The sequence below is a fragment of the Mizuhopecten yessoensis genome, unplaced genomic scaffold, assembly GCF_002113885.1.
Source record: "Mizuhopecten yessoensis strain PY_sf001 unplaced genomic scaffold, ASM211388v2 scaffold11123, whole genome shotgun sequence".
Classification (NCBI taxonomy): Eukaryota; Metazoa; Mollusca; class Bivalvia; order Pectinida; family Pectinidae; genus Mizuhopecten; species Mizuhopecten yessoensis.
In genome coordinates, this window is record NW_018408891.1 from 136,939 (window position 1) to 149,740 (window position 12,802).

The 12,802-nt window shown below is 38.6% G+C and overlaps 1 protein-coding gene across 2 annotated transcripts in view; it reads right to left on the minus strand.

Moving 5' to 3' along the window:
- The window catches only part of LOC110466176 (cadherin-23-like), a 31,816-nt gene that overhangs the window by 11,307 nt on the left and 7,707 nt on the right, over window positions 1–12,802 (minus strand). For both annotated transcript variants that reach the window (XR_002464713.1, XM_021522529.1), the window contains exons 2-8: window positions 9,864–10,041; window positions 8,786–8,944; window positions 7,772–7,912; window positions 6,997–7,119; window positions 2,087–2,269; window positions 1,063–1,253; window positions 223–320 (exon numbers count right to left, since the gene is read on the minus strand). Coding sequence is in view for 1 of the 2 variants with exons in the window: in XM_021522529.1 (XP_021378204.1) it covers window positions 223–320; window positions 1,063–1,253; window positions 2,087–2,269; window positions 6,997–7,119; window positions 7,772–7,912; window positions 8,786–8,944; window positions 9,864–10,041 (1,073 nt within the window). In the remaining variant the exon portion in view is untranslated. The remainder of the gene's footprint in view (window positions 1–222; window positions 321–1,062; window positions 1,254–2,086; window positions 2,270–6,996; window positions 7,120–7,771; window positions 7,913–8,785; window positions 8,945–9,863; window positions 10,042–12,802) is intronic.

Genomic DNA, 12,802 nt, shown 5'->3' on the forward strand with positions numbered 1-12,802 from the left:
TTAGAAAATAAATAAATCATTTAGTAAACTATTATTATTTTCTTGAAAAAAAAGCAAATGAAAAAAACCAAAAAACCCTTTAATAACCATGTTTTAAATGTGTATTTTTTCAGTTAACACATCATGGAGTTTCTAATTTCACACGAGGTCATATCTATGTGTGACTCAGTAAAACGCAGTTTTGATGTTCCTTTGCCTGTAGAAGGAAAGATGATGGTGTACCTTTCGCTGTTGTTAGCTGTGGTGAAGGACAATGAGTAGGAGGATATACCGTCATAGTCGCTGATGATAAAGTTCGGATTCAGACTGATGCTGCCGGACTACAAAGGGAGATAATTATTTTACATTTTAACGGTGAGACATCAGCTTTGATTCAAGTAGATCAATTAAATTATCGATCATTCTGAAAAATCATTTTGACGTTCAGTTCTGTTCAGATCGTAGTAAACTCAATGTTAAATTTAGCATCATGAAGTAACAAATAGTTACACCCTTTTTATCGTTCAAATAACAAATGTTTATATCCAGCATTGGGTAATATTAGCTCCACGCAGAAGTATTCAAATTGTTAGACATTGGGTTAAATTTGAATTTGTTTTTAGGTTTGACAACAAAAAGCATACGTAAAAATAAGCAATTTCCCAATTTCACAGCACAGTGTATTACCAGTATACTCCTTATTGTTCGGCAGTATATTTTTAGTGTTTTGTTAGTATACTATAAGGCTATTTCAGGTTACATCCCTTGCAATACACTAGCAGTATATCTCGATGTGTTACCAGAATGCTGTCAGTTTATTGCCAGAATAATTTCATTGATTTGCCTGTATACTGTTATTGTTTTTGCTCTTATCATTTATTCTTCAATACTCAATACACACTGCAGTGTTAATCACAAAATAGATATTAATTATCAGTTACATTTAATTCAATTCATCATTTTCAGAAAATCATTTTTATATAAAAATATTAAATATTTTTACGAGCAAAGACGTGGTTTCTTTGATACTTTACTCATATTTTTTTTATCTAATGCTGTAAACAGCCTAAATCTGTAACGTACTGCTCCCTCACTCGTGCTGAGTGAGTAGTAGCTTTTGTCAAAGTAACAGGGCTCGTCGTCGTCCTTGATGTGAACGTCCAATACAAACGGTCCTCCCGTGGCTAACTGATCAAAGACTGTAAACGTCACGTTGAAGTAGATAACAGACTCGTAGTTGAAGTTTTGTCCGGTAGCCAAGGTCACTTGCTGGGCTAAAAAGGAAATACAAAATCCTTACTGCAGATTCATTAGTTGTCGTGGTCACCCTATTTTGTGAATTTGTAAAAAATGGCTACTTTGTAAGTTTTTGAATGCATGGACTTTTCAAAACCAAATTGTGATAATACGAATCAGTCCTTTGTTGTGAGGATCTTAATTCGTGGACGATGGTATCCACAAAAACCGCGAAAAACAAAAACCTAAAAATAATAATGAACTTTAATCATTCAATAGGGCAAAATATCAACTAAAAGTCTAAGCAAACATACAATCATAGGATTTGATGCTTCAGAACATAAAGAGATAACATAAAACCAAGCAAAACATGGAATTGACATTAATTGTTCGGGAAGACTTTGACCAATGCTGTTAAAGGCATAATAGACTGTCATCCAACTTATAAATGTCACTGGAAGATAATTTGGATTTTGTTTGTATCAGCTGAAGGACAGTACCATATTCCCGTTATGAAATATTTTCGGTAATAACGACAACAGTTTCTCGTAAAACTTGATAAAAATGATATAGAGTTTTGTCTGTTATTTTGACATTTCTTGTGTTAATTTCCCAAATGAAACATGGTACATTTAAAATAAACCAGTGGACACTACTCTTACTTCTCCGACCCGACATACTGAGGTTGTACACATAAAAGTCCAAAACACATCAATTAACCTTTATCAGAATAATTGTTTTATCCAAAACTTCATACCATAACAAAGTTGGAGGCACATAAACATTGGTTTTGTATTCTTATATATAAGCTATTATTACGCTTTATGTAAATACGATATAACTACATTATGTAATTCAATTAAAGACGTACTGTTTGTATTGTAGGCGAATAGGTTGGCCGACGCTACCGGATCCACAGACATTGTATAGGTGAGAGACGCGCCCGCGTCGGCGTCGTTGGGAGTCAGCGTTATAAGGACGGTTCCGGCAGCTGCCGACTCCACCACGTCTATAGACGCTGGCAGGTTGGTGAACGTCGGGACATTGTTGACGTCTGTAGATCGAAGCATAGTAGAATAATGACATATCTTAATTTTACATTGATGACAGGTATTGATTTAATTTGCAATTAATAGAAATAATGAACTTTACAGAGAATGACACTGATCATTGAGAGTGTTGCATAATGCGCCCTAAACAAATATTAATTTCATATACTGACTGGATAAATGCTACGATGTAAACAATGTTTAAGATATCGTGTTTGTAGTTGAATTTTTGGTCGACTACACTGTTAGAACTGTAAACGTGGATTTTGTTGCGTGTTGGAAATGTTTGCGTTTTTTGTGTTCGGGAAAATAACGCAAAAATATCCACACACGAATATTTATTTATACATTATATTCATAAAAATATTTCAAATTATAGATACTAGAAACATTGCCGAAGTGAAGTTCTCGTATTCGAAAATTTTAATGTTACGGTACATTATAAAGCATTGTATTACTTACTGGTGAGAACTACGGTGAGGCATTGTTTTACTTGCTGGTGAGAACTACGGTGAGGCATTGTTTTACTTACTGGTGAGAACTACTGTGAGGCATTGCATTACTTGCTGGTGAGAACTACGGTGAGGCATTGCATTACTTACTGGTGAGAACTACGGTGAGGCATTGCATTACTTACTGGTGAGAACTACGGTGAGGCATTGCATTACTTACTGGTGAGAACTACGGTGAGGCATTGCATTACTTACTGGTGAGAACTACGGTGAGGCATTGCATTACTTACTGGTGAGAACTACGGTGAGGCATTGCATTACTTACTGGTGAGAACTACGGTGAGGCATTGCATTACTTACTGGTGAGAACTACGGTGAGGCATTGCATTACTTACTGGTGAGAACTACGGTGAGGCATTGCATTACTTACTGGTGAGAACTACGGTGAGGCATTGCATTACTTACTGGTGAGAACTACGGTGAGGCATTGCATTACTTACTGGTGAGAACTACGGTGAGGCATTGCATTACTTACTGGTGAGAACTACGGTGAGGCATTGCATTACTTACTGGTGAGAACTACGGTGAGGCATTGCATTACTTACTGGTGAGAACTACGGTGAGGCATTGCATTACTTACTGGTGAGAACTACGGTGAGGCATTGCATTACTTACTGGTGAGAACTACGGTGAGGCATTGCATTACTTACTGGTGAGAACTACGGTGAGGCATTGCATTACTTACTGGTGAGAACTACGGTGAGGCATTGCATTACTTACTGGTGAGAACTACGGTGAGGCATTGCATTACTTACTGGTGAGAACTACGGTGAGGCATTGCATTACTTACTGGTGAGAACTACGGTGAGGCATTGCATTACTTACTGGTGAGAACTACGGTGAGGCATTGCATTACTTACTGGTGAGAACTACGGTGAGGCATTGCATTACTTACTGGTGAGAACTACGGTGAGGCATTGCATTACTTACTGGTGAGAACTACGGTGAGGCATTGCATTACTTACTGGTGAGAACTACGGTGAGGCATTGCATTACTTACTGGTGAGAACTACGGTGAGGCATTGCATTACTTACTGGTGAGAACTACGGTGAGGCATTGCATTACTTACTGGTGAGAACTACGGTGAGGCATTGCATTACTTACTGGTGAGAACTACGGTGAGGCATTGCATTACTTACTGGTGAGAACTACGGTGAGGCATTGCATTACTTACTGGTGAGAACTACGGTGAGGCATTGCATTACTTACTGGTGAGAACTACGGTGAGGCATTGCATTACTTACTGGTGAGAACTACGGTGAGGCATTGCATTACTTACTGGTGAGAACTACGGTGAGGCATTGCATTACTTACTGGTGAGAACTACGGTGAGGCATTGCATTACTTACTGGTGAGAACTACGGTGAGGCATTGCATTACTTACTGGTGAGAACTACGGTGAGGCATTGCATTACTTACTGGTGAGAACTACGGTGAGGCATTGCATTACTTACTGGTGAGAACTACGGTGAGGCATTGCATTACTTACTGGTGAGAACTACGGTGAGGCATTGCATTACTTACTGGTGAGAACTACGGTGAGGCATTGCATTACTTACTGGTGAGAACTACGGTGAGGCATTGCATTACTTACTGGTGAGAACTACGGTGAGGCATTGCATTACTTACTGGTGAGAACTACGGTGAGGCATTGCATTACTTACTGGTGAGAACTACGGTGAGGCATTGCATTACTTACTGGTGAGAACTACGGTGAGGCATTGCATTACTTACTGGTGAGAACTACGGTGAGGCATTGCATTACTTACTGGTGAGAACTACGGTGAGGCATTGCATTACTTACTGGTGAGAACTACGGTGAGGCATTGCATTACTTACTGGTGAGAACTACGGTGAGGCATTGCATTACTTACTGGTGAGAACTACGGTGAGGCATTGCATTACTTACTGGTGAGAACTACGGTGAGGCATTGCATTACTTACTGGTGAGAACTACGGTGAGGCATTGCATTACTTACTGGTGAGAACTACGGTGAGGCATTGCATTACTTACTGGTGAGAACTACGGTGAGGCATTGCATTACTTACTGGTGAGAACTACGGTGAGGCATTGCATTACTTACTGGTGAGAACTACGGTGAGGCATTGCATTACTTACTGGTGAGAACTACGGTGAGGCATTGCATTACTTACTGGTGAGAACTACGGTGAGGCATTGCATTACTTACTGGTGAGAACTACGGTGAGGCATTGCATTACTTACTGGTGAGAACTACGGTGAGGCATTGCATTACTTACTGGTGAGAACTACGGTGAGGCATTGCATTACTTACTGGTGAGAACTACGGTGAGGCATTGCATTACTTACTGGTGAGAACTACGGTGAGGCATTGCATTACTTACTGGTGAGAACTACGGTGAGGCATTGCATTACTTACTGGTGAGAACTACGGTGAGGCATTGCATTACTTACTGGTGAGAACTACGGTGAGGCATTGCATTACTTACTGGTGAGAACTACGGTGAGGCATTGCATTACTTACTGGTGAGAACTACGGTGAGGCATTGCATTACTTACTGGTGAGAACTACGGTGAGGCATTGCATTACTTACTGGTGAGAACTACGGTGAGGCATTGCATTACTTACTGGTGAGAACTACGGTGAGGCATTGCATTACTTACTGGTGAGAACTACGGTGAGGCATTGCATTACTTACTGGTGAGAACTACGGTGAGGCATTGCATTACTTACTGGTGAGAACTACGGTGAGGCATTGCATTACTTACTGGTGAGAACTACGGTGAGGCATTGCATTACTTACTGGTGAGAACTACGGTGAGGCATTGCATTACTTACTGGTGAGAACTACGGTGAGGCATTGCATTACTTACTGGTGAGAACTACGGTGAGGCATTGCATTACTTACTGGTGAGAACTACGGTGAGGCATTGCATTACTTACTGGTGAGAACTACGGTGAGGCATTGCATTACTTACTGGTGAGAACTACGGTGAGGCATTGCATTACTTACTGGTGAGAACTACGGTGAGGCATTGCATTACTTACTGGTGAGAACTACGGTGAGGCATTGCATTACTTACTGGTGAGAACTACGGTGAGGCATTGCATTACTTACTGGTGAGAACTACGGTGAGGCATTGCATTACTTACTGGTGAGAACTACGGTGAGGCATTGCATTACTTACTGGTGAGAACTACGGTGAGGCATTGCATTACTTACTGGTGAGAACTACGGTGAGGCATTGCATTACTTACTGGTGAGAACTACGGTGAGGCATTGCATTACTTACTGGTGAGAACTACGGTGAGGCATTGCATTACTTACTGGTGAGAACTACGGTGAGGCATTGCATTACTTACTGGTGAGAACTACGGTGAGGCATTGCATTACTTACTGGTGAGAACTACGGTGAGGCATTGCATTACTTACTGGTGAGAACTACGGTGAGGCATTGCATTACTTACTGGTGAGAACTACGGTGAGGCATTGCATTACTTACTGGTGAGAACTACGGTGAGGCATTGCATTACTTACTGGTGAGAACTACGGTGAGGCATTGCATTACTTACTGGTGAGAACTACGGTGAGGCATTGCATTACTTACTGGTGAGAACTACGGTGAGGCATTGCATTACTTACTGGTGAGAACTACGGTGAGGCATTGCATTACTTACTGGTGAGAACTACGGTGAGGCATTGCATTACTTACTGGTGAGAACTACGGTGAGGCATTGCATTACTTACTGGTGAGAACTACGGTGAGGCATTGCATTACTTACTGGTGAGAACTACGGTGAGGCATTGCATTACTTACTGGTGAGAACTACGGTGAGGCATTGCATTACTTACTGGTGAGAACTACGGTGAGGCATTGCATTACTTACTGGTGAGAACTACGGTGAGGCATTGCATTACTTACTGGTGAGAACTACGGTGAGGCATTGCATTACTTACTGGTGAGAACTACGGTGAGGCATTGCATTACTTACTGGTGAGAACTACGGTGAGGCATTGCATTACTTACTGGTGAGAACTACGGTGAGGCATTGCATTACTTACTGGTGAGAACTACGGTGAGGCATTGCATTACTTACTGGTGAGAACTACGGTGAGGCATTGCATTACTTACTGGTGAGAACTACGGTGAGGCATTGCATTACTTACTGGTGAGAACTACGGTGAGGCATTGCATTACTTACTGGTGAGAACTACGGTGAGGCATTGCATTACTTACTGGTGAGAACTACGGTGAGGACCTCCACGGCCGCGATACTACCGTCAGACACAGTGATGTACAGCTTAACACTGGTGTAGATCTCATACTTCAGGTCTCTGTCGGCCGTCACTGCGCCAGTACCTACAACAGTATATACAATTAGACAAATGCCTCATTATAATCCCCCACCATGTTATGTTTAACGTTATGAAGGGTTTGGTGATATGTGACGGGAAAGGAACAAAGAAATTCGTTGAAAAAAGGAACATAACGATATGGCAAGTGGAACGAGAGGTATACTATGCAAATATATCAACACATTATAGGGAAAGGATGTTATTAGAATTTTATAAACATATGTAACATAGCGTTATAGTTGAAAGTTATCATTGTGAAAAGTACTTTTAACATTTCGTACAAAAATTGCATAATAAGACGTTCGCAAACAATATCACTATAACATTTTATATCAAATAACGCTAATAAAAGATTGCGTAAAAACATTTACTAGAACGTTTTTAAAATCTGTGTTAAACATTAATTAAAATTGGAATTTAGGAAAACCATTAAAATATAAATCAGAACGAAGAAAAAGGGAGAAAATTTGCATGTTAAATTTTACGTTCGCATGAAAATAACGTTATCAAAAGTCCGCTTAAAAATGGTGATATATAGTTCGCGTTTTATAGTTCACATACAAATTTTTGTTAATTGTAGTTTTCAAATCAGTGTTATTTGATGTTCGTTTAAAAATTCCTTTAGTATGCTGAATGTGAAGACTAAAATATTTTACCAGCGTCGATTACAAAACTTGTTGTAGAAGGGGTAGATGTCATGGTGTACGTCTTTGTTGTGTGACCTTTGGCATCCGTTGTCGTGACAGTGTAGATTCCGGCACCATTTAGCGTTGTAGAGGCGTCATGGGTAGTTGAAGCTGTTGGGGACGGAAATGCACGACACGTTACAAATATGATTCAGATCTCATTTCCCACCTCAGTTGATTTGTGATGTAAGATTTAGAGCCCCCAGGCTCACTTTCACACAATTTTAGTTCCAACCTTTTAAAAGCCATTTCTCACTACATATAACAGACATCGATACTGCAGCATCAAAAAGCGCTGGAATTTGTAGCATGATAATTGGCGCCAATTTTTAATGTCGTCACGTTTGTGGACAAGGCAGAGCGCCATTAAGAATGAGTCACGCAGCACAATTCTGTCATAAACTACTATATTCTGGTAAAATGTCTCAACAAAAACCAATATCAATTGGGTAGCTATGTACATACCATACTGTAAATTGCAAAGTTGAACAAAACAACCATTTATTCTGCCGTCGCTTCATCTACATTTGAAACTGAATATGAAGGCCCTGTGAGTTTGATTGATTTAAACATGTTTTAGTTGTCATCCAACAAAAAGGATTAGGCACAAGTTGTCTGAACTAGGAAACGCTTTCTCCCAATTAATTCATTATATAAATTACATGAAAACAACAACAAATATATTTATCAAAAATATCTATATCAACAAAGAAGAAAGGAAGGAAAAGGAAGAAAAACAAAAACAAAAAATCAAAAAGCAAAAGAGATGATACAACAGCTATCAATTTGTTAATATACTACTAACCTTAAAATCGTTTACTATTTTTAGTATAGGTTTGAACTTACCCTGTATAGATTTCAAAGCCGAAAATAAATCTTCACTTCAGGCTTATTTAAAACCTTTTCGGAGATTCTTAGTACATTATTGTTTAAATAAGGTTCAGTATTAATGAAAGAAGAACGATTTATACTCGACATAATTACCTGGTAGATTATTAAAGGTGAGCGCGTCTCCCTCTATGACGTCTACACTGAGAACTCCCGTCCCTATCAACCCTCCAGTGTCTGTACACTCAATATTTACGGTATGCACGGTGGTAGTGGCATAGCTGAATGTCGGTGTATCCGTGTAGATGCCATACTCTGAAGCAGAGATTTGGACATTTGCAATATTAGTTAAGTCTCGAGAGACATACAGAAAGGTTTTTTTTGTCACACTTTCACATTGACGTTTGAAGTCAAAATGAAATTAATGTATTAACCAGTATTGTGTTATAAATCTCACGTAAAACCAATAACAAAATCGAATTAATGAGTGTACGCACCCTCCCCGTCCCCCTTTTCTGTTTCAATAGATATTATTGATGATTTGGATTTCAATAAAAATTGAAACAGATTCCACATGTTGTCCCCTAATTCATCAATGAGGACGAAACAGCTGCATGGTGCAATGTATTTCCTTTATGGCATACTGTATCTATTATCACTTTCCATAGGTGCATTATCATGTCATTCTTATGTTCGTCTGTTTTATTTACACATTTAGCATAGTTTCCATAGAATGAAACGGCTGGTCGTGGTGTGCATTAAGCATGCACTTTCATGACACAAAACCTACCATCAAGGATCCCTGTCCTACTCCATGCTAAACACTAGAGTTTCCAATTGTAGTTTTCCGTGCACACTAACATCCCCTCAACTAAATATTTGTTCAATTGCAGCACAACTGGGCTAGGGTTACTGTACAAGCGTCGACCAGGCAACTCAGTTGGTTAGAACGACAGTACATGTATAACGATCTCCGGTCGAGGGTTCGAATCGCAGCCTGGCTTCGTTGCATTTTTACATTTAGAACACTGTTGTAGAATCTTGTTTTGTTTATTTTATCTTTATGATATTTTCTTCATATAAGATCCATAAGGTATGATTTTCTTTAAAAAAATGTCTTATCAAATGTATTGTAATGCCGGCAAATATGTTTCCAATGCTGAGTTACAGCGTTTTGGCAATGGAACGTTACAATAGGACACCACAACGTCAATAATGTATATTGAATACTTACTGTTCGTGTCTGTGTCTTTGATGCCGACAAATGGTCCATTGGCCGGAACGGTACTGCTTACATCACAAACATAGGCGTCATTGTCGGGATCGGTAACTGTGATTGTGTATATAAGTCTGTTGGCCGTCTCCAACTCTCCCACGCTGATGGAGGTTGGGAGACCAGACAGGACAGGCGCCTGGAAAGGAAAGGAGAAAATACTTTGATATATTAAACTAGTATTTTTATCAACCGATCAATGCTGATGGAGTTTTGGGAGACCAGATAGGGCAGGCGCCTGGAAAGGAAAGGAGAAAATATTTTGATATATTAAACTAGTATTTTTATCAACCGATCAATGCTGATGGAGTTTTGGGAGACCAGATAGTGCAGGCGCCTGGAAAGGAGATATCATATTGGTACATTAAACTAGTGTTTACAATGACCGGTCAACCGCCTTACAGTTTCAATAATTAATTAATAATAAAGCATGATGATATTGTCTATTTTGAGATAAACAGTTTTAGTTCGAAGATTTACAATCTCCATATAGAGGATGTTACTAATCTCTATCAAAAGGGTGCAATGTCCTGTCTTTATTTTATATCTTAGGTTATCTACAGTTTAGCCAGGACAAGCGTAAGTTAAGGGGAAGTTACTGTATATAGGAAACACACAGTTCTGTTGGACTGGACAGGGATCCTTAAGTAGCATAGTTCCAAAGTTACGCAAGCCAATGAAAGACCGGGAGCATAGTTATTAAATTTCATTTTACAGTAGTTATGTCAGTTATAATAATATCCTTATTTAGGTCATGTTATGCTGGTATAGATAGGACCAAGACAAACATTAATAGCATAAAATTTGCCAAAAAAATGAATTTAGGGAGTCCTCTTAAATAATTCTTGATATATTCTTTGCAGAAAAATACATTTCTGATTATGGCAGTAAAAATGTTTCTTTTGTGAAAAAATTGTTTCCTTATGCAAACATTAATATGTTTCAATGACGATGTTTATCTTTAAGAACATATATTTGTAATGTCCTTCCAAATACAATCACCTTTCACTACGATTAATTTTCTGATGGCGCCTTTACCAACATCGCAGTTGCTGGGCACAAAGGGTACGGTCGATGTTAATTATTTAGAACGTGATATTTCATGATAGGGTTGGATATTATTTTCTGTGATCCAACTTTGTTGAACTTTCAAATAATAAAGAAACGTTTAAATCAATTTCTACAATTTTCTTTAAAACTTTTAAAGAGTTCAATGCAACTTATAAATGACAGAAACGGACAGATCAATGAATACGTAAGCTAGGTGAATGAGCAACTTTTTATAAATACATAAATACTACATTCATTAAAGGGTGACCTCAGGCACTGTCGCACTCTATTGAATGTAATATTTATTTTATTATACCGAAAGTAAAATATGACGGCTAAAATCGTGCGCGCATCTCCTTTGCGCGGTCACTATTTTACACGGTCGCACACACTGTTATTCGTTGCCTTCTATTGACGTTAAAGTGAATGAGACAGTGTGAAATGAACAATGTGCCTCGACCAATCAGATATTAGGAGTTTCACCAGAGGTTTAATAATTATAAATATTACTCTTAAATGACATTTAACAACTCGCTCATAGCGTAATATTTTATAAACTTTAATACTGTTTAGTATTTTATCCGTTAAAAAGAACTATTGTTTTATCGAATGCTAACCTTTAATTTAATGATATATGTTACGCTGGGTTTGAAAGCTCCAAGTCGGCATACTTCCTGTACATAATGTATAAGACGAGCAACGTTTTTATGAATTCATCAAATCTCTTCAGAATGCCAAAGTCAAGCCAACAAACCAGTTTCCGATACAAAAAAGAGACTTTTAGCCGAGGTAGGGTGATCCTTATTTTGACCAAGAGTGTATAAAAACGTTACATAAACGGATTTTGTGTGCTTTTGTGTCTCCCGATCCAGTAAAAAATCAAAAGAAATCATGTATAAATAATAAAATATAATCACATTTCAAGGGATTACCGATTATCACAAGCACACACTCACGAAATCTCGATTAAAGCTCTCCATATACGATACACACGCCTTTAAACGTATGGAATATGTCATTAATATGTCATTAACAGCAATTACAGGGGAAAATATATGACACCATTCGATCCTTTGACATTTTGGCGTTAAGAAAGCCGGGAGCATTTAACAACTATTGGCGTTATTTTAAGTAGGACATAAATCACGATATACAATATAGCCTTAAATGCTGTATTAACATGTTAACCGGTGTTAAATAACAACGTTTAGACAGGACTATTTTCTATGAGGGTTTAGCGTATAGATAGCTTCATAAAATTAATTTGTGGAAATCAAACCTATCAAGATGATCAAATATTAAGATTTAACACCTTTTCTTTAAGCATCAAAATGATACAAATACAGAACCATAGAAAAGCAGAGAGACAGTGGCGACGGACCAAATTAACCGTTCACCAACAGATGTATAGAGAGCAATGTCGGCTAGTTGGTTCACTACTCTTTCACTCAAAGAAGGCTTATTATTCGGAAAGAATCAAAGAATGCGGCAAGTAGAATAGACAGCATTTTAGACTCACCAAAAACCTAATGGGACAGAAAGGTGAAATTATCCTACGAAGCTGTAATTCTGAAAAAGACTTAGCAAGCAAGTTCAGTGATTACTTTCTGAATAAAATCAGCTCAATCAGGAAAAATATTACCAAAGTGAACACCTCTGCTGACATTGATATCTCTGTCATGACTGCTGACATTGCATTTGATGGGGAAACATTGGCAAATCTCTCACCATCAACCCAGGACGAGTTGCGCAACATTATCATGACCTCGCAATCAAAGTCCTGTGAGCTTGATCCACTGCCTACAGACCTATTAAAGCAATGTCTTGAAGCACTGCTTCCTTTGATTACC